Source organism: Xenopus laevis, chromosome 1L, assembly GCF_017654675.1.
Source record: "Xenopus laevis strain J_2021 chromosome 1L, Xenopus_laevis_v10.1, whole genome shotgun sequence".
NCBI lineage: Eukaryota > Metazoa > Chordata > Amphibia > Anura > Pipidae > Xenopus > Xenopus laevis.
This window is the reverse complement of record NC_054371.1, coordinates 11,329,026-11,351,448: the sequence shown is the minus strand read 5'-3', so window position 1 is coordinate 11,351,448 and position 22,423 is coordinate 11,329,026. Positions and strand designations below refer to the sequence as shown.

At 40.4% G+C, this 22,423-nt stretch overlaps 1 protein-coding gene across 8 annotated transcripts in view; it reads right to left on the bottom strand.

Moving 5' to 3' along the window:
• LOC108697270 (dysferlin) overlaps positions 1 to 22,423 on the bottom strand; it is a 179,708-nt gene that overhangs the window by 66,301 nt on the left and 90,984 nt on the right. For all 8 annotated transcript variants that reach the window (XM_041586944.1, XM_041586953.1, XM_041586971.1 and 5 more), the window contains 9 exons: positions 18,585 to 18,678; positions 18,179 to 18,256; positions 10,980 to 11,161; positions 10,714 to 10,854; positions 9,668 to 9,697; positions 7,929 to 7,955; positions 6,976 to 7,017; positions 3,557 to 3,658; positions 2,293 to 2,454 (listed from right to left, as the gene is read on the bottom strand). In XM_041586944.1, coding sequence (XP_041442878.1) covers positions 2,293 to 2,454; positions 3,557 to 3,658; positions 6,976 to 7,017; positions 7,929 to 7,955; positions 9,668 to 9,697; positions 10,714 to 10,854; positions 10,980 to 11,161; positions 18,179 to 18,256; positions 18,585 to 18,678 — 858 coding nt within the window. The remainder of the gene's footprint in view (positions 1 to 2,292; positions 2,455 to 3,556; positions 3,659 to 6,975; positions 7,018 to 7,928; positions 7,956 to 9,667; positions 9,698 to 10,713; positions 10,855 to 10,979; positions 11,162 to 18,178; positions 18,257 to 18,584; positions 18,679 to 22,423) is intronic.

The following is a 22,423-nucleotide window of genomic DNA, read 5'->3' as shown; positions in this document are numbered from 1 at the left end:
TAAGGATGGATATAAAATAAAACTTCTGCAGCCAAGGCTCTGTCCCAGCACAGTAATTACTTGGAACATTACAACGACCTTTATCCATAGAGAACCCTGAACACCAGCCAAATACTGAACGTGGTCTTTTCTGGGACTATCCATGCATCAACTCATTTTACTTTTTTCATTAAGTCTGTCCACGTTAGAAAAATCATATATCATGTGACAGCTCCATAAAATTCTATGAACCCCAGATATTCTGTGTAAAGTTCTCTTCACCTTTAACCTAAGGCTGTGTCTAACTTGGCCCCAAGAAGACTTTCTGTTGGTGGTCTTTAAGCATCAGTGGTGGATTCCAGAGAGCGAAGTTAAAATTTATACTGTAACAACATTTCATGAGCTTCGAGAGCGCAGCTCCGTGGAGGGAGGTCTGCAAAGTACATTACTTGGCATGAGAGAGGTTTGCTTCCCAGTCAGAACCAGTATACTCCAAGGAGCACTCACTGGCTATGAGCTTGTCTTACCCCTCACCCGTAGCACCAATCACCTTCTGCAAGCACTTTATTCAATGTGTCGCGAGGGGGAAAGGATATGTTTATTGGCAACTCTCATTCCTTGTCCTCCAACTCATAAGGACTGATGGGTTTAACTTTGGTTCATGTTTCTATAAATGTCCAGGAAAACATATAAACATAGACTAACGTCGTGTCCAACATGCACTCATTTGCTAAAGGATATTGTTTACTTATTTGATTTGTAGCTGTCATATTGTTCCCCACTTCATCCATAAATGGAATCATATTCTATAAGGGATAATGTACCCCCTACTGTAAATGATAAGGATATTAGAAGTAACTGAGGGGTTGTACTGTGACCATATAAAGGCACAAGGCTGCAGGCTGAGTTATACAGGGAACTCTGAGTATCACTCGTGTATTATAAGGGATAATGTACCCCCTACTGTAAATGATAAGGATATTAGAAGTCACCGAGGGGTTTTGTGACCATATAAAGGCACAAGGCTGCAGGCTGAGTTATACAGGGAACTCTGAGTATCACTCATGTATTATAAGGGATAATGTACCCCCTACTGTAAATGATAAGGATATTAGAAGTCACTGAGGGGTTGTTCTGTGACCATATAAAGACACAAGGCTGCAGGCTGAGTTATACAAGGAACTCTGAGTATCACTCATGTATTATAAGGGATAATGTACCCCCTATTGTATATGATAAGGATATTAGAAGTCACTGAAGGGTTGTTCTGTGACCATATAAAGGTACAAGGCTGCAGACTGAGTTATACAGGGAACTCTGAGTATTTCTCATGTATTATAAGGGATAATGTACCCCCTACTGTAAATGATAAGGATATTAGAAGTCACTGAGGGGTTCTGTGACCATATAAAGGCACAAGGCTGCAGGCTGAGTTATACAGGGAACTCTGAGTATCACTCATGTATTATAAGGGATAATGTACCCCTACTGTAAATGATAAGGATATTAGAAGTCACTGAGAGGTTGTTCTGTGACCATATAAAGGCACAAGGCTGCAGGCTGAGTTATACAGGGAACTCTGAGTATCACTCATGTATTATAAGGGATAATGTACCCCCTACTGTAAATGATAAGGATATTAGAAGTCACTGAGGGATTGTTCTGTGACCATATAAAGGCACAAGGCTGCAGGCTGAGTTATACAGGGAACTCTGAGTATCACTCATGTATTATAAGGGATAATGTACCCCCTACTGTAAATGATAAGGATATTAGAAGTCACTGAGGGGTTGTTCTGTGACCATATAAAGGCACAAGGCTGCAGGCTGAGTTATACAGGGAACTCTGAGTATCACTCATGTATTGTAAGGGATAATGTACCCCCTACTGTAAATGATAAGAATATTAGAATGATATACAGGTTAGGGACCTGTGAATATGATGCACTATTGAAATGCTATGCACATTTACACATTAAGAATAACAAACATGCATGTTTCCCATGTGTGTGAGTGCGTGTTCCATAGAATACACATGTAGAATAGTCACACAGCCATAAGCACATTATTATAACAAACCTGGAGCCTTTTTGGTTGATTGTTAGGTTAATGTTTGTGGCTGTGCTCAGTGATAAGTGGCCTCCTGTGTATAACTCTACCTTCTTGATATAGGAAACACATGCAGGAACTCTCGCAGAACAAAAAAGATTGTCCCGTAAATGTTGCAGGATTTGTGCCAAAATCATTTTATTACCAGCGATTGGAGCGCCGGGAGCCTGTAGCAGAAATCTGTTTATCGTATTAAGAGTCTTACCACTTCCATGAAGAGCAGACACACATCAAAGTTAGGATTCTTCTTGACGTTCTTAATGACACCAGACTGGATCAATTCATCTCCGCACTCCACTATCAGACTGGGGGAAGTCACACTAGCCAGCTGGTAGCTCTTTATGTTCCTCAGCCCCCAGGCCAGGATCTACGGGCACAAAAAGACGGTAAGGTTCATTTTATGCATTTACAGGGGACCTGCTATTTAGAAAGAAAATATTTCTCTGCAAAAGCTCATTTAGCAATATGTGGAGTCTTTGCAGCAATGCCACTTTCCAAGGATTTTCTCTTCTGTTAGTATTTACTGCCTGCACCACCTAGTGGTGGAATGCAAAATCTTTTAAAGTGATACTGACACTAAAAATTTTCTTTTCAAAATATTAATGTACATTAAGAGTTACATATAGGTCATGTTGATAATTTTTTGTTGATAATTCTGTTTTTGTAAGTAATTATTACTTTGGGGTAAGAAATGTAATTTAAAAGCATCAGGCAAATACTTTTATGGCAAAATTATAAATAGCATTCAAATATAATTTTATGAGGGATATAAAAAACGGTTATTTTCTGGTGTCAGTCTCTCTTTAAACCATGATTACTTATGGGTTGGTTTAAATATAACTGTAAAAAAAAAGTTTAAAGGATAAGTAAACCTTTAAATTAAGTGAATGTAAAATTAATGAGAGTGATATTCTAAGAACATTTGTAATTTACGTTCATTAATTATTGTTTTTTAATTCCAGGTTATTAAAGGATACATGTGTTGTTAATATGAAAGAATTTTGTTACAACAGCGCCACCTGCTGGTCATTTTCCCACCAGTCTGACCACCAAGTAGTCAAGGAAGTTGTCAGGAGAAAGAAAGAGGCTGCTCTGATGTTCTTCTCCTTAAAATAATATCAAAAACCTTTCTCAAATCCTTCCTAAGCAGAAGAACATCAGAGCAGCCTCTTTCTTTCTCCTGAAAACTTCCTTGACTACTTGCTGGTCAGACTGGTGGGAAACTGACCAGCAGGTGGCGCTGTTGTAACAAAATTCATTCATATTAACAGTACATGTATCCCTTAATATCTTGGAATTAAAAAAAAAAAAATAATGAATGCACATTGCAAAAGTTCTTAGAATAACCTCCTCTTTACTTTTCCTTTAACCTAAGGGTTGCACCAGGAGAAATAGTCAGGTCTGAAATAAAGTCTATGTACAATTGTAGCACATCAAACAACACATATGATGATGAACATAACACTTACCTCTATAGCAGTACGCTGGAGAACGGGTTTGATTCCCTGTGGCACCATATATACATTGGCCTCCCTCTGTGGAGGTGGGTAGGGAAGGTCCGTGTCTGATGTCTGCAAACACAGGGAAGAGTATGAGAAACCATTCCCAATATCATTGAACTGAAGTGCAGCCCACTTGGCCCAAGGCAGTTTGTATTAGTCCAAATAGGAACACTCCCCAGAGTAAGCAAATCCAATCCACCAGAGTACTTACCTGTGCTGAGCTCTCCATACTCACTACTCCTGGGCTCCTCCGTATTCTCTAATCAGGCAGGGGTGGAGCTTGGGCCTATTTTAGGGCTTCAACCTCTATGGCCAGTAAAAACAATGTGACTGATACCAGTTCCAATCTCTTGCCCCGTGCCTGACCATGAGAAACTGAGGGACCCAGGAATGGCAAACAGCCTTTTGGTAGATGGATAAGTAGGAAGCTCCATCCACTTTTACAGATATACTGAAATGAGGGGTGCAGCATCACATCAATCATTATAAGAGTCAGATAATTGCGACTTCTTCTACCTGGCCTTAATACGAACTAATCCCAAATACAATTTTGTATACGGGTATAGGATTATGATTTGGGAACCTGTTTTCCAGAAAGCCCCAAGATAAAATAAGACCAGTTATCCTAGGTTCCGATTTAAAAAAATAAACTTTTTTTTTGCATGTCATGGTGCTCTATAATATTCAAAGAACCCCTTATCTGGAAGACCCCAACTCGCAAGCACTCTGGATAACAGATCCCACACTAGGCTAATTGATTAAAGCTCACATCTACTTATTTCTATTTCAGCTTCTGTTGGGTAGAATTATTTAAATAATTCCGATGTTGGCGTTGCAGCTCAGTGATACAGAAGAATTACCCAGGGGAGGTGTCCAATGCTTAGTGTAGGCCCTGGGGTAGGTATAAATTCCTTCATTCTGGGGTATCTGTACTCAAATACAGCATGGCATTTCCACCTTTATTCCCTCTTTAATAGAAGATTATTGCCCCTAAATAAAACAGCTACAGTATATAAATATTGCTTTCCACGTGGCCAACTCTCTGTATCAAATTTGAATTTGGTGCACCCCTAAAAATCCTTTAACGTGCCCCGGGGTAATTGTTATAAATTAGAATGTAAATCCCATTAGTGTCAGTAAGTAAGACTCATTATTATATGTAAGGATGGTTACTAGGCATCAGGACAAGTCATTGTCAGGTCATTGCAATACCCAGTTGGTTTATTTAGTGATTTGCCAAATAATTTAGTTGGGAAATAAAGAAGGCGAGCGCTATGCAACATATAATGCACATGTTACAGATCAGACACAGGGAGAAGCAATAGGCAACAAGCAAAGGGTATCAGCACAAAACAAAGCCTTCCTGGTGCCCAATAGGCAAAGAGGAAAATATACCCCAAATGGCAGTTTCCACCCATGTGAGTAACTACAATTATACATAGAATTATGTTATACCCACATACTGCCCTGGTATAAATGGGGTATATTTTCCAGTTAAGAAATTACCCAAAGGGCATGGAAATAGCAGAGGCATTTGGTTCTCAAGGGTATAGAGAATAACAAGTCAAAATCCTATTTTGTATATTGATTAAAACTCATGTAGCAATGGTCTTTTGAGTATGCCACTAGTTCTATAGGGAATAGGGGCATTCTGGGAATGGCTGCCATTGTCAAGACCCTAATTGGAAGGCAATGAGGTGCCACTTGGAATCCCAATGTCAGTCTGCAGCCTAAAAAGGTACCGTTTGCTCGACACGTGAAAGCAAGTTGTTGAAATGATATGGTCTTTATAGCTAGTGGGGTAGATTTACTAACAAAGAAAAAATACATTTTGATTTATTTTACTTTTTTTGTAGGGATGCATTGAATCCACCTTTGGATTGGCCAAATTCCAGAATCCTTTGTGGAAGATTCGGCCAAATACCAAACCAAATCCTGCAAATTAGAAAAAATAGAAATAATGTCCTTGTTTTATGACAAAAAGTCACGTGATTTTAAGGATTCAGATTTTCCTGCTGAAAAAGGCAGAATTCTGGTCGAATACTAAACTGAATCCTGGATTTGGTGCATCCCTACTTTTTTGCCTGGGGAAAAAATTGATTTTCTTTTTAATTTTTTCTCATTAGAAAAATGCACAGAAACTAACACATATTTTCAATAGGCATGAATTTTAACAGGCCAAAGCATTGTTACAGTGAATTATTAAATAAATAAATTGGTTGAAATTTACTAACATCTTTTTGCCACAGGTTCAAGTGGTTTTCGTCAAATTCAATTCAATTCAAAACAATTCCACCATCCAAGCAAATTTTTAATTTAGAAAAATAAAATCCTAATTTGGGGAAAATATAACATTACATCCAAATTTTTGTGGTAAAAGAAAAATTCCACCTTTAGTAAATCTAATGAGCAGATTTATCAAAGGTCGAATTTCGAAGTTATGTGTATTTTTTTTAACTGTAATAAATTCAAATTTACTCCCAACTCGAATGGGAGGTTATCTATGAAAAAACGCGAACATCTAATATTTAATTGAATACGAACAAAAATCTAAAAATTTGAATCAAGTGTTCCTCCAAAAAAAACCTTAAATGTCAGGAAGGCAATTAACATCTTCAAATAGTTCAACAGACCTACACCATTAACTTGTAAATGAACTCGGCAGATTTAAGGTGTCAAATATTCGAATTAGAACTGTTTTCAGGGTTCAGTTGTGATAAATCTCACATTCAAATTTACATTCGAGTTGGTTCTTTTAAATTTGAATTTGTACGTTTTGACTGAAAAAAAAATTTGAAATTCCAATTCGAATTTAACATTCGAACCTTAATAAATCTGCACCCTAGGTGTTTACAAATGCTCAAAAAATATTTTCACAAATTTTCATTGTGTGTCTGTAAAGACTTTCATAGGCAAAAATTTGTTTGTGAAATGTAAATAAAATTTAAAAAAAATTGGTAGAATTCGGTGAAATTGTTATAAATTTTGGTATAGGTAACTATGGTTTAATCTATACCAAAATCAACTGAAATTTGGTGAACATTAATAGCGGAAACTAGGAAAAAATCAATTCTACCATGCACAGAATTTTTGATTTGACCTATAATAAATTAGAAATAAAACTCCCAGCTAGGGAAAAAAATAAAATGATTTTGAAGTGTAAGTGTTTAAAAAAAGGTAACCTTTAGTAAATCTACTGCACATGTGTTTTCCTTAGACATATTTAGGCAGATCATATGACACCTACAAATAGAATATTGGGTACGTGGGTAGAGCCTATAACAAGTAATTTATATTTATCTAGATCTTTTTGATCTGAAAACCAAAGGTCTCCCCTGTAAATATATTATATAAGTAGAAAGAGAAGGTGGCCAAGATGGAGGTACCCAGTCAAGAAGTCTCTCAGTGAAGAAGCGAGGAATAAGCAGCTGTGTGTGCGCCAATCCCAAAGGGAACAGAATGGATAGTAAGGAGAGAAAATCCAAAAACATTATTAATGTCACTGTGTGCAGAGATCATGCAATATGAGAGGAGAGCTCACACTCACATCATATTTGTAATTTTCCTTTATTAAATCATTCTGAGTAGATTTCCTTTCCTTTGTCTCTCCTCTCCAAGCCGCTCATTACAGAAAATGATTTATAACTGAAATTCTACCATGGTCATGGGCTAAAATGCTTCAAAATAGTACTAAATACCCGACCAAACTGCCATGTTTTTTTTTTGTCCATAATGCATCAATAGGCACAACATACTAAGGGAACAATTCTTGCAGTTGAGTTTGAGGCCAACAAAAGTCATCAAACCTCAGTTTGCAAGTGCTATAGCATGTGGTACAGCAATGGGCACAACTTTGTGTCCATTATTGTACCTTCCACTATGCTCCATATATGATCCATTATGTCTGCTCTCCAGCGGGCTGCTTTAATGATAGCTTGTCTTTCTGGTTCTGTTACTCCTGAGTGCTTCTACAGGACATACATCCCAAGAAACTATGTACTAGCCAATGAGCTGGCAGTTGAGTCACTTAGATGTGAGTTGAGAATTTGAGAATACACAATGATATCTGAAGGCCCTGCTGTATTAGCAGCTAATGATACACATGAGTAAACACTCCATGCAAAACCCATGCAGCAATCTAAATCTAGCTTCCACTTGTTACCCCAAACCCAAAGCATCTACTTTGACCCCCCATTAACCCAACGACATTACTCCTGTTGGAAAACTACACTATATTTGGTCTTTCTGATAAACGTTTTACATAGTCCTTTGTCATTGCTTTTCAACGGATCCATCTCAATATTCGTGAGATTTGAGGATAACAATTAAATATTCTTACCTCGCTGAGGACCCCTGAGATTTCTCCCTATATAAAAAGAAAATAAAGAGTAAAAAAAACACTTGTACAGCTCAAAAAACAAAATAAATTACATTAGAAGCTTGTAAATTCAACCAATCAAGCTGTTCAGACTCATTTTTATTGAGTCTGTGATGTCACATTTCATATTGCAAGAATTCATCACATTCCCTGTACCTTTTCAATGACTCTGGGGTGGGGCACTTGGGAAAAGGCTTGAATATAAGTTCACCTACTGTGAGACCAGAAATGATCTACATTCCATCTAAGTGAGCCTGCCCAGCTTGGTAGGTAGGGTTAACAGCAGAAATATGGTTACGGTAAGCCTATAGGCTTTGATTATTTTTCTTAAAGAAGCTGCTACCTACATATAAATACCTACATAACTACACAGTGTATCACAGGTGTATCTCAAAGTGTATAGATTAAATGTGTCCCAATATTAAACATATGCAAAGATGTGCTTGGAACAGAGAATGTTATAGGGCCACTATCAGGTGCAGCAGCTACTGGGCCTATGGGAAATATTTATATGTAGAAAGCTACAGAAATAGAGCACACATCACCACTAATGCCACGCTGCACACCCATGAAACCATTCCTATTTATACAGCTGTTTAATGATTTTATACAAAATGTGCAGCCGAATGTAAAATATTGGCACAAAAAGAGGTGTTGGCTCAGACAAAGCCGCATAGAAAAACCAGCACTGAGTTCTGACCCCTCGCACACAGCATTTTACGCCACTTTATCCCGACAGGTTTTCCGCTACCTGAATTTGTCCCATTGACTTCACAGACAGGTCAACCAAGAATGCAAGTGCCTGTGTCACGGTCAGCACCCTAAATTCAGAACCAATGAGAAGCACCCTGTTCTCGGCTCTTGCTTCCGCCTTTAACAGCCGCCTTTCAACTCGGGAGGAGCCCTTGGCTAATCGGATGCCGTCAGGTCTTAATAAGCGAGGTGCAAAGCGAGGGGTTCTGTAAAGCAAAGTCTTTTGGGCAGACAGTCACGGTACAAGGTATAGACAGGAGGCATAGTCAGATCAGGCCGCGTCGGGGCAGGCAGAGTACAAACGGAGTCAGGCAGGCAAGGGTCAAACCGGAAGATCAATCAGAAAGGGGTACAGAAACAGCGGAGTCGATAATCAGGCACGGGTCAGGATTCACAAGTCAGGATCATCAGTAACAGGCAGGGGTCACAACAGAGAATCAGATTACAAAAGCTAAACAGCACAGAGGCACCAGGAAACTCAGGAACAAGATCCTATAACGGGCAAGGCAAAATGTGTTTTGTGGCTTTAAATACTTTTGAATTTCGTGCCACTGCGCGCTGACATCATCACGCCAGTGTGCATGCGCCAATAAACCAGGAAGTAGCGCGCCGTCCCCGCCGACTCCCACTAGACCACCAAGGTAAGTTGTTACAGCCTGGCTGAATCAAATCCACACCCTTAAATTTATGTGACATATGGTCACATGAAATCTCTAATTTTATTTTTAAATTATTACATTGTTTGGCGATGCCTTTTTACCCTGTAGATTAAAGCTCAGATCCAGCTCCAGATTTAGCCGAATTCTTCATGAAAGATTTGGGTTCTAGTCGAATCCCAAATTAGGGAACCCAGGGAAAAATCTCAGATTTGCCCACCTCTAAAATTGTCTGAAGGCTAATTAGCATGTTAACGAACTATGATGTCACAGTTTCATGTGTTTCCTTACCTCCAGTCCCGGTATATGATGGACAGCCGGCTGCAGAAAAGAATATTGAGAATGAATACCATGCTATCAAATGGATCAAGCATTAGTTCTTTAAAGGGCCAAACAAATCTGTACATGGCTTTACTTATATTGAGTTGGTTGTAATCTCTAATATACAGTGATATCATTCCAGAAAACCAGGAAGTAGATTTATGACATCACTTTGAGGGAAGAAAACAAGTGCTGTTTGTTAACTTACAAGTTGTTACACCACAAATTCCCATCATTCTTAGCAAGCCAAACTTCCAAAGTAGTAGAAGAGTAAGAGAAAAAATCTTTGGCCGCCATCAACATTATTAACACTTTAAATTCACAGGAAATTCTAAATATTATTCTGTTGTACTTTCCCATATGGTTAAATTTTTCCTCTTTTTTTCATATCTTCCTTCACCCAATATTTTGAATTTTCCTTGCTTTTTCCCTTCAGTATTTTTCAGCCAGTAGACTGCAGAGTGCAGCCAACATCAATAGCTGCTATTCGCCAGCTGGCAGAGGGCACTCAGACTGAGTTTGAAATGTGTTAACCTACAGCATAGCTGTGCTCTTATTTTATGGGGCCACTGACTTGACTCGTAGGCATATCAAAGAGGGATGAGTTGTCCGTATGTGTTTGGTTAGTTAATGTGCCTTGTTACATTATAACCTATTCTGGGAATAACTGAACTCTCTGGCTTTGAATCAGGTAGAGCTGGGGGAGTAACTGTACAGTCATTCTCTTTGCTGCTTCACTGGGGGGGGGTAAAAAATTTGGAATGGTGACCAGGTTACCCCTGCCTTTGATTAGCACAGAAATAACTTTGTCATCTGTATTTATTCTATATGGGGCAATAACACAAGGTAGGAGAAGCCATGCTGTGACCTGTCAGGCTTTTATATATGTTTCCAAGCTGCTAACTATAAATTTTCTATTAACGGTGGTCGACGTCACAATGGCTGATTCTGTTTCACCTCCATGTGCAATATAAATGTAATATACACTGTAATTTGGTGCAGTCTTTTTACTTTACCTTTTCCCTGTGGATGAGTTCGAAGGCAGCGAGCAGCTCACCGACATTCTTAGTGCCCATGACGACCGGGTGCCAAGATAACCTAGGCGAGCGCTCAAAACTTGGCTTACAAATGCACCGTCCCATGTATTCATCTGCACCCTGCAGGACACGATGGAGGCAAGTGGTCAGTCTTGATTATAAATACCTCTCCCTACAAACCATGCTGATAAAATCGGTGGCAGTACAGTGTTTTAAATGACACCATATAGAACACAGTAACTCACGTAGGTATCATGGTCATAGATTTCCACCACTATGTTTGGAGGGGATTCTTTGATGATCTCGGGGTCTCCAAACATTTCAATTTCATAAAAGATAAGTGTCTGGTCCCATGTTGGGTTCAACGTGCTTTTCCCCACCAAAGTTTTCTGGCTTTGATGGAGGAAAGAGACTATGGCATATGGATCTGGAATAAAATAAAGGCACAACACCAGATTATGTTCAAGATTTCTTAGATTCCTGGCTCATAAGTCTCATAAATTCCAGCATTCTCCCCCCCCCCCCATCTCTCAGTGGGCCATACTGATAGAAAATATTCATCTTGTTCTCCCTTACAGTTGCCACTGTCACCATTTTGTCTTACTCTCACCATCTTCCCCTACTGTCACCATCTTGCTCAATAATATCTACAGTATCTTGCCCTACTTTCATCAACTGTATCTGTCTTGCTCTATTGTCACCATCATATCCTACTGTCACCATCTTGCTCAGCTGTATCTGTCTTGCCTTACTGGCAACATCATGTCCTACTGTCACTGTAACCTGCCCCATCCTTGATTACCTCCAGAGGCACTGACCGGCGGGTTCAGGTTGTGACGCGCTCCCTCCCGGCACAGAGGCGCCCTGTGATTATGCGATCCGCGCTAATGTGCACCAGGCTGATGCACACCCAGCAAGTCCACATTTGACGCACATCAATAAATTGGACGCTGATTGTTCAAGTCTCCCTACCATTGGTTTCCCTTATTGTCTATCTTGGTTTCTCTTCTCCCATTGGTTCTTCTGCCTTTAAATTGCTTCTTCCTTTTCCCCCTCCTTGCCCAAGCTGGCTTCTGTTTATCCAGTTCCTGCTTACTCTCCGTACATATCGTTACTCTGGTTTTTGACTCCTGCGGGCCTTTGACTCTGATTCTGCTCAGCCTTATTCGTGTCCGCTAATTCTGGTTTGACTCCTGCCTGCCTACCAACTCTGATCATTGCTGTCAGTCCCATACTCTGCCTGGTCTGACTTCGCTTTAGCCCTAATCCTTGTCTGTACTATTAGTATCCTTAACATGTTCAGGTTCCCTGACTGATTCTGCAGCAGAAAGTCTGGGGCCCCAAAAGGGCGTCGGTGAACACCAGTATCATCAGGGGTGACCTTGTTCACCAAAAGGTACTTACCAGTGGTCTTCTTGGGTTACTTCTCAACTAGCGTTAGTCACATCTTGCTCTGCTACCACCAACTTACTCTACTCTTACCATCTTCGATTACTGTTACCACATCGCTCTGTGGTATTCATCGTGCCCTAAAGTCTCTACTGTACATTGTCCTATTGTTGCTATTTTGCCCAACTGTCACCACCTTGTCCGACGTGCTGTGGCCAATAGATTTTGAGTGAACAGAATGGAAAACTATAAGGCCAATAGAGACTTTAGGATTCCCCTAAGTGACAGAATACATTGGTCAAAATCAGACATAGGGTTTAATATTTTACAGTTTACACGCTTGGGGTAAACTCTTTGCTCAAAAACAATATATTTCAGAAGAACTCTGAACTATAAATCAAACCAAGTCATATACATCCTATCAAAAGCATGTTTCATCTCAGCAGACTTTTTTTATGATTGATGACGGTGCATTAAAGGTTAACAAATGGGTTGCAAGTCGGATAAATCTTTTACACAGAGACCACAATGGCGCATTGTAACATTTTATGGATGTTGTCGTTGGCTAGATTAGCCTCCAGACCGGCCAATCACAGAGGATGAGCTCACTCCTTAAAGTAAGAGGATTACAGCAAAACCTTTGTTGAGCCTTTTTGAAATAATTATCTGGCTGGCAACGGAGATATTTACCAAAATACTTACACTGGAATGCTAAGCAAACAAAACTCCCCAGAGGGGGTTAAAGGGATGTGCCTGTATTTTATTTCAATATTGAGGCTCTCTATTCCAGGCTACATTATTCTCCCATATATACAAACAATTACCCTGCTAATTAAAGGGAATCCCTTTAATTAGCTGTAAAGCCAGGGCCCTTATCTTACTCGGTCATTCAGCATGGCTCTATTTGATGTCAATGATGGGAAATGCCAATGAACAAACAAGGGAAAGTTGTGCTCACCACTATTTTTTAAAAACCATTAGGCGGGGGTGCAATGTGGGTGTGACCACAAAATACATATAGTCAACTACAAGAGTCCTCTGCACTCAACCCATTATCAATATATTTAAGACAGAGACATTTGTGCTACTGCTACTAAAAAATACCTTACCCTTTAAACAACACAGGGATTGTTTGTCCATATATTGCAATATATTTAAGCTGAACAACTACGTCAAAGTCATCCCATATATGGCCAGTCCTACGCTTAATTTCATCTGATTCATTAAGAATTCAATTGCTTCATTATACATTTTACAAAGGGACTAAGTTTTACCTGCAACTTACTAGCTGCTTTCAAAGTAAAACTCCCAAACTTGGCTGCCCTTTTATTAGACACCAGTGGGATCACCTGACTATAGCTGGGAGGGGTGGGAGCTACAACATGGAGCTGGTCACTGCTCCTGTATAACTATAACAAACAAGGGAAAGTTGTGCTGTCTTAAATATATTGATAATGGGTTGAGTGCAGAGGACCTCTTGTAGTTGACTAAATGCCAATGAACCACTTGACTTGGAGATGGTGGAAATTATAGAAGGTCCTGGAGCCTTCCACAATGGTTCTAGCTGAGGAACTTATCAGAGAATGTCTCTGGTAGTACTTCATCATCAGCTACTGCTGCTTTCTTTCTGGGTTACAACAATTTATGTAGCTCATCTGTCCCCATACTACATCTTTACCTAAATTACATTGTCCTTCAACAAAGGGCATCCTAATCTAAAACCCTAATGTTGCATGCCATGCGTCCCTTGAATTTGATCATCTTACTTAAAGATGGGCTGGACAAGCTGGGTTCATTTTCCATGGAGAAGAAGCACTTAAGGGACAATATTATTACTCTGTATAGTAATTTAATGTAGGTCTTACAATGGCTTCTTATTCGTCAGTTGGACACAAGGACATCTCTTGTGACTGGAAGGTAGGAGGTTTCATCTTGAGGTGTGGAAACAATTAACAATTAAGCAGTTGTACTGGAAGATCCCAACGGCCTTTTGCCGAGTAACAAAAGAGACCATGGCATTAATACGTATACTGCAATATCATTCCAGAGACCCATCCAATTACATTTTCTTTTTTATTTCTGGAGATAAATAGGATTGATTTAAACAAAAGCTGAGTTAAATGTGTTTTTCATCATTTTTGTTGCCTTGTGCATTCTCCCTATATGCATGGTGAAGAAGAGCTTGACCCTCTAGCTTAACCCTCTACATATGACAGACTTGTGAAAGTGTTGGGTGCTTATCCAGAAGACCACCCACCTGCAGAGTGGTCATTGATGTGATAGGTAAAAAAATCCAGTAGGACGCCTTTTGTAAGGTGCAATGGTGTTGTATTTAGCCCATATATACATGCACAAAGGGCAATGTTTCAGTGTCCTTTATCAAGGTTTCATAAAGGGTCCAGGGGGGGCAAAATGTTGCCCTTGTTGTGCATGTATTTTTGGGCTAAATACAACACCCTTGCATCTTGCAATTGATCCTTGTGCATTCTCCATAGAACAGCACAATCAAGAGGTCAGGTGTCCCTGGTTACATTTGAGATCTCTTTTGAATTTCCATTATTATGGGTCACTTTCAGCAGGTAATCAGGCTTGCCAACCCAGCTCCCAGGTTTTTTTTCTTTTAAAAACAGGCCTAGCCCATTGACTTTGACTTCCCTCTAGGCAATTTATTACAATGTGACCAGGTAACAGTAGATGCACCAAGGACCTGCAGATCTCAGTGTAGAAGACTTTGCCATGCTTGGAACCTCACATCAGGTCCAGCATTATAGAATGGGCGTGCGTGCAGTGAACAACTGTACCAGCAAATATTATAGTGGACACCTCTTAATTATAACACAGACACATTTCAAAGTATAATATGTTATATTTCAATGCATACTCAACAGCTGATGTGTATGGATATCCAATTGAGTGCAATATGGTGGTCAATCTAGTTTCCTTTGTGATTGAACAGGTTCAATTCCCTAAAGGCCAACCCTGTCACCACCTAGTGGAAAACTAAAGTCCTGAAGTCCCCTAACTGGTCTGCAATCGGTGTAATCAGTGTCTAGGGCCCTGGCTGTGGCCTGAAAACATGGCAATCACACAAAATGTAAGTGAGTGGTGACAGGTCAGCTGCTAATTCCAAAGCAGTCGTACATCGGAGCCATTAATGCATAGTAATGCCTTGTGCTGCCTGTGCACTCAACGTGCCCCCCTCTACCCTACCAACACCCCCCAAGGGGCACTTCGCTTCAACCTCATCATTACTTTCCACTCATAAAAGTCGGATTGAGTTCTGGATTCCTATGATTTGTAGCAACTGTCTCAAGCTATAACACTTGTGCTTATTGCAAAAACTCCAAACCTGTCTCCAAATAAATTCTGCCCCCCCCAGTCCCACACTCTCCGAATTCGCTCTCCATTTCTCTGCCACTAAATTTATCACCTGAAAGACATTTTTATGTCCCTAGAGAGTTTAAAGGTAGGATACAGACTCTCTAATTCCACTATAAATTCTTAAAATTTTGGTTTCAGCCGAGAAAACATATCTGGCTTATAACACTCCGTATGAATTTTCCAGGGTGGATGAATTGCGTTAATTTAGTGTTTGGTAGTGAAAATAAATAATAAAGCGCATTTTTTATGGGTTTGCCAGAGTCAGGTGTTTTCTTTTCCAGTGGTTTCAATCAATTCTTTCATTCACAATAAACACGGTGTGAAGGGACGTCTTTGAGTGGCTCAGTACGACCCTGGAGCGGAGCTGTGTGGATATGGGGGCAGGGGGAATGGAAAGACTCACTCCTTTGGAGTGACTTTTTCTGCTCTGAAAATCACCTTTATTTTTTTTTTTTTTTCTTGTTTTTTTGTTCTATTAAAGGGCAACTGGAAAGATATTAGAGGGCACTATCAACACTATCAAGCCAATCTGTCTTCCAAGGAGTAAGTACTAAGATAACCAGAAGTCCTGGTGGTTTTATCTGCATTGAGGGGTGCACAAAGGAGTTAAGCTACCATTGAAACACTTTGCATACAATATATGCCTATTTTCTTACAACATACTACAAATTGGTATCAGATAGTATCAGCCTGCCTGATTTAGAGATGTTCATGTGCTTCCATTGTACTTAAACATTGTTATGCAGGAAGCCCCCCCCCCCCATACTGTCCATTACCTGTAACTCTGTAACACCCATATGTACTAAACGTGCTTAAAGGGATACTAATCTGTCATGGGAAAAAAAAATTTTTTCAAAATGAATCAGTTAATAGTGCTGCTCCAGCAGAATTCTGCACTGAAATCCATTTCTCAAAAGAGCAAACAGATTTTATTATATTCAATTTTGAAATCTGACATGGGGCTAGACATTTTGTCAATTTCCCAGCTGCCCCTGGTCATGTGACTTGTGCCTGCACTTTAGGAGAGAAATGCTTTCTGGCAGGCTGCTGTTTTTCCTTCTCAATGTAACTGAATGTGTCTCAGTGGGACATGGGTTTTTACTATTGAGTGCTGTTCTTAGATCTACCAGGCAGCTGTTATCTTGTGTTAGGGAGCTGTTATCTGGTTACCTTCCCATTGTTCTTTTGTTTGGCTGCTGGGGGAGAAAAGGGAGGAGGGTGATATCACTCCAACTTACAGTACAGCAGTAAAGAGTGATTGAAGTTTATCAGAGCACAATCACATGACTTGGGGCAGCTGGGAAATTGAAAAAATGTCTAGCCCCATGTCAGATTTCAAAATTGAATATAAAAAAATCTGTTTGCTCTTTTGAGAAATGGATTTCAGTGCAGAATTCTGCTGGAGCAGCACTATTAACTGATTCATTTTGAAAAAAAATTTTTTTCCCATGACAGTATCCCTTTAAAGGGGACCTGTCACCTGAAAAATATATTCCAAATCCTATTTTATCACATTAGTCAAGAAAAATAAACTTTAATTAAACTATTTGAATCTTGTTTCCTTAGGTCTGAGAATTCATAATTATAGCAAGCAGGCGGGAGCCATATTGTGGACACTGTTATTAAGGCAAGCCTTGCATCATCTTGAAATCATCTCAAAATCTGGTTTGTGCATCAGAATGGGGGACCTGATGTCCATCCCCATGTCCTGGCTACACAATTAAATGGTAAAGAGAGCGAGGGAATGTGGGGAGAGCAGTGACATGTAGGAAGTGCTGAATGAAAAGTGAAAGTAATTGCCTAAGGCATAGAGGAGGGGCGGGCAATATTTGATTGACACCTGAGATTTTTAAATGAGTTTACAACAGCTATGAATGCTTTAATAAAAAAAAAAATTCATTTCATGTTTAATTTAAAAACGCTTTTTATGTCTGGGTGACAGGTCCACTTTAAAAAAAAACACACACAGCCTAAGCTGAGTAGTAAAGGGGGGGGGGGGCAAAGGAATAGTGAATTACTAACTGAAGCTACACCAGTCATATGCATTAGCAAGAGCTAGCTGTGTCATTCCATTAGCTCTCCATTTAGTTGTTTTTGACTGGTGATCAGCTTCCTTGGTCATTGATTGTTCCCACTTCTCTGGCTGGGACAAGCCCTTTGTTATCAGTGACTATGCATCACATATGACAAAGCTATAGATGTTGCCTAACGCACCAATCAGACATTAATTAAGACAAAATTGAACCCTAGGCCTGATAGTGATTTGAGCCCCATTCTGGTGAGAGTAGGGCAAGATGGAGAAAGTAGGACATAACAGCAACACTGGGGAATGATGCCCACAGTAATATTTCACATGAGTATGTTCTAACCTATTTCTCATGAACATAATCCCCCTTCCAAACTAAGATGGGATAATCATAGGGCTGGCTGGAAAATCCCATTAGCTCAGGGTCAAATTAGTCAAAGGTCCACTTGTTTGAAGTCACAGAAATACTGTCTTTTGCTACTACTAATTATTATCTTGGAACCCTATAATGATATAAATCACATCTTCATACATCCATATCTACAATAAGGTTTCCATACCACCAGCTCTCACTGGCCCCTTTGCTAAATTCCTATGCTAAATTCTGCCTTATACTCAGTTAATAACGGTGTATTTTTATTTCCTTACCGGAAAAACTGTCTTGATCCATGGGCACCAGGTTCCGAGCTTGGTAGATGTAACAGCGTAAATGGTAACGGTTCCCATCTGAAGAAACAACAGTTGATTATAGATGGAAGTTTGGTAACTAAACTCTGTGACGAATATCTGCCAGATCCAGTTGTAACATAATTAGTCTATTATTAGTTACTTTATCTTTTTATAAATAAAATAAGTAATGTTACCCTAGGCTGGAAGTCCCCTTGTGGCCTACAGTTAGGGAGTCCACTGAAGCCTGCAACCACTATTGTGTTTACATGATACACTTTTTGACCATTATGAATGGGTTTTTAATAAAGAATAACAATGAGACACCAGGTAAGCATCTGGGTATCTTTTTGCATGCACCTAGACATTATGCCTTCTATTTACTCACAGTCGAATATGCAGGATATCGTAGGCCGGTTGACCCCGAAGCTCAGTGTGGACGTGTTTTTTCCATCATCACTCTTATCATCCGTAATTCCACCCTTTAAAAGAGACATTTCAAGTTAGAGTCTCCAACCAACTCATTCTGCTTCCCAGCCACTTGAGCATGGTCTTCTAATGAGGAGGACTTTCTTGTAAAGATGTTTTAAGGTACAATTAGCTTCAGTCGTACATGTAAACAAACATACAGAAGAAGCGTATATACAGTAATATCCATGCAGATCTCAGGGTATACCACAGAATAGTAGAATGTAAACATTTTACAGTACTGTCACCAACTTCTTATAAGGCCTTCTCAATGTCCTACTTTCTGCATCCTTCCCTTTCCTATTGTCTCGATCTTGCCATACTGTCTCATACCCCTGTTCTGTCTCTGTTTTCCTCTATTCTTCCAGCATGCCCTTTGTCTTCATCTTTCCCAAATACTGTTTCTATGTTGTCCTCCTATCTCCTTCTTGCCCTACTGTCACCTATTGTGATACTATTGTCCTACTGTCTCCACTATTGTTTTTCTTTCATTACCTTGCAGTTGACCCTGTTTGGACCCCACAAAATTACAGCTTGTCATCAGCCCTTGCTAGCTGTCATTAAATTTTCAGGACAGTCCTAAAAAATGATGGCGCTGACTAGAAAGTAGACAAGGAAGGGACTTATGAGGGATGAGACCAGTTGCAATTGGATGGAGTGTGTGTGTATCAGAAAAGTGACTGTGGATTGTTGTGGAGGCTGTTGTGTGTTGAATACTACTACAGCTTTTGGCCCTGGAAATAACCAACCAAAGGACATTTTACCCACAGTTAAAATAGCTCAAAAATAGAAGTAAAAAGTGACATCTACCCATCTCCAACTTATGTTCTTATGACTGTCCCTCTCTCTAACGGCCTACAACTGCCACCCTGTGAATCTCTTCAGCTCCATCAAAGATTGGGGAAGGCAATTCAAAAACATTTTAGGGCAACATTTTGTCTTTATCCGTATTAGCTAGCGTTTTATACTTAAAAGGTCCATATAAAATTAACCTTCCTTCACAGCAAATGTTGACTCTTTCTCTTTCCCTTTATTTTAGTGGAAGACATTTAGGAATGGAAAGAAAGAAAAAAGAAGTAACTTCCTGAGAAACATTCCCGGTTAGAAATGTTTGTGAAAGACGTGACGATGTTCCACAGGTGACAAAAATGTGCTTGCTGCGGCTCCCAGGGAGTGACGTCACTATCGCCAATCTGTTGGTGGTCTACAGAAACCCAGAGTGTTGTAGCTAAACTCCCAGGCAGCCAGACCAATTACTATCGAGCCATGAGTAAGGGAATGGAGGTGTCTGTACATGGCGGGTGTCAGAGGAATGACAGCTCCATGGTGGCATTTAAACATTCTTAGACCCAAGTGGCCAAAAGGCAATCAATAAAAACAGCAAATCCTGAATAAGCCCAGTGAAAGGAACAACCTTCTGGCACAGGATTAAATAAATATGTCATTCCCAGGAAATGAAAATTAGCAGGGCAAAACCCTAAATATGCCGACTTTTAGTTCCAATGGAGGCGGGACATTAAAGAGAGGAACAACAAGGTTCTCCTTAGACGATAATTTCACTTCAACTGCATAATTTATACCCTGCAGTCCTGGGATTACATCTGCTTCTGCAGGGTAGGGTGCAAATAGTGTGGGGGCTTCCTAGGGCCCAACAACTGTTAGAATTGAATTAGAAATAGTGGGGGAAGGTAGATAAATAAGAGATATATGATAACAGTGGGATATATGATACCTGCTATCCCACAGTCACACTCCCTTCCCAGAGACTATTATCCCACTGTTACTATAAGCACCATCTCTCCCTACTATACCTGCTATCCCACAGTCACACTCCCTTCCCAGAGACTATTATCCACTGTTACTATAGACACCATCTCTCCCTACTATACCTGCTATCCCACAGTCACACTCCCTTCCCAGAGACTATTATCCGCTGTTACTATAGGCACCATCTCTCCCTACTATACCTGCTATCCCACAGTCACACTCCCTTCCCAGAGACTATTATCCACTGTTACTATAGGCACTATCTCTCCCTACTATACCTGCTATCCCACAGTCACATTCCCTTCCCAGAGACTATTATCCACTGTTACTATAGACACCATCTCTCCCTACTATACCTGCTATCCCACAGTCACACTCCCTTCCCAGAGACTATTATCCACTGTTACTATAGACACCATCTCTCCCTACTATACCTGCTATCCCACAGTCACACTCCCTTCCCAGAGACTATTATCCACTGTTACTATAGACACCATCTCTCCCTACTATACCTGCTATCCCACAGTCACACTCCCTTCCCAGAGACGATTATCCACTGTTACTATAGACACCATCTCTCCCTACTATACCTGCTATCCCACAGTCACACTCTCTTCCCAGAGACTATTATCCACTGTTACTATAGGCACCATCTCTCCCTACTATACCTGCTATCCCACAGTCACACTCCCTTCCCAGAGACTATTATCCACTGTTACTATAGGCACCATCTCTCCCTACTATACCTGCTATCCCACAGTCACACTCCCTTCCCAGAGACTATTATCCACTGTTACTATAGGCACCATCTCTCCCTACTATACCTGCTATCCCACAGTCACACTCCCTTCCCAGAGACTATTATCCACTGTTACTATAGACACCATCTCCCCCTACTATACCTGCTATCCCACAGTCACACTCCCTTCCCAGAGACTATTATCCACTGTTACTATAGACACCATCTCTCCCTACTATACCTGCTATCCCACAGTCACACTCCCTTCCCAGAGACAATTATCCACTGTTACTATAGGCACCATCTCTCCCTACTATACCTGCTATCCCACAGTCACACTCCCTTCCCAGAGACTATTATCCACTGTTACTATAGACACCATCTCCCCCTACTATACCTGCTATCCCACAGTCACACTCCCTTCCCAGAGACAATTATCCACTGTTACTATAGGCACCATCTCTCCCTACTATACCTGCTATCCCACAGTCACACTCCCTTCCCAGAGACAATTATCCACTGTTACTATAGGCACCATCTCTCCCTACTATACCTGCTATCCCACAGTCACACTCCCTTCCCAGAGACTATTATCCACTGTTACTATAGACACCATCTCCCCCTACTATACCTGCTATCCCACAGTCACACTCCCTTCCCAGAGACTATTATCCACTGTTACTATAGACACCATCTCTCCCTACTATACCTGCTATCCCACAGTCACACTCCCTTCCCAGAGACAATTATCCACTGTTACTATAGGCACCATCTCTCCCTACTATACCTGCTATCCCACAGTCACACTCCCTTCCCAGAGACTATTATCCACTGTTACTATAGACACCATCTCTCCCTACTATACCTGCTATCCCACAGTCACACTCCCTTCCCAGAGACTATTATCCACTGTTACTATAGACACCATCTCTCCCTACTATACCTGCTATCCCACAGTCACACTCCCTTCCCAGAGACTATTATCCACTGTTACTATAGACACCATCTCCCCCTACTATACCTGCTATCCCACAGTCCCTTCCCTGATGTTACTATAGGTATATATATAAATATATAGGTTTTACTATTTATTAGTGCCTAGCAGAACAGAGGCAGTTATATTCCTGAGTATTTGCCAGGCCCGAGGAAGCACTTAATCAGTCAGGCTAATTGCATGGGTTGAATGTCAAAAAGCCACAAGTCAGCACTGGAAACATTCGCTTTAAAATGGACTATTTGATACACCCCTGGCC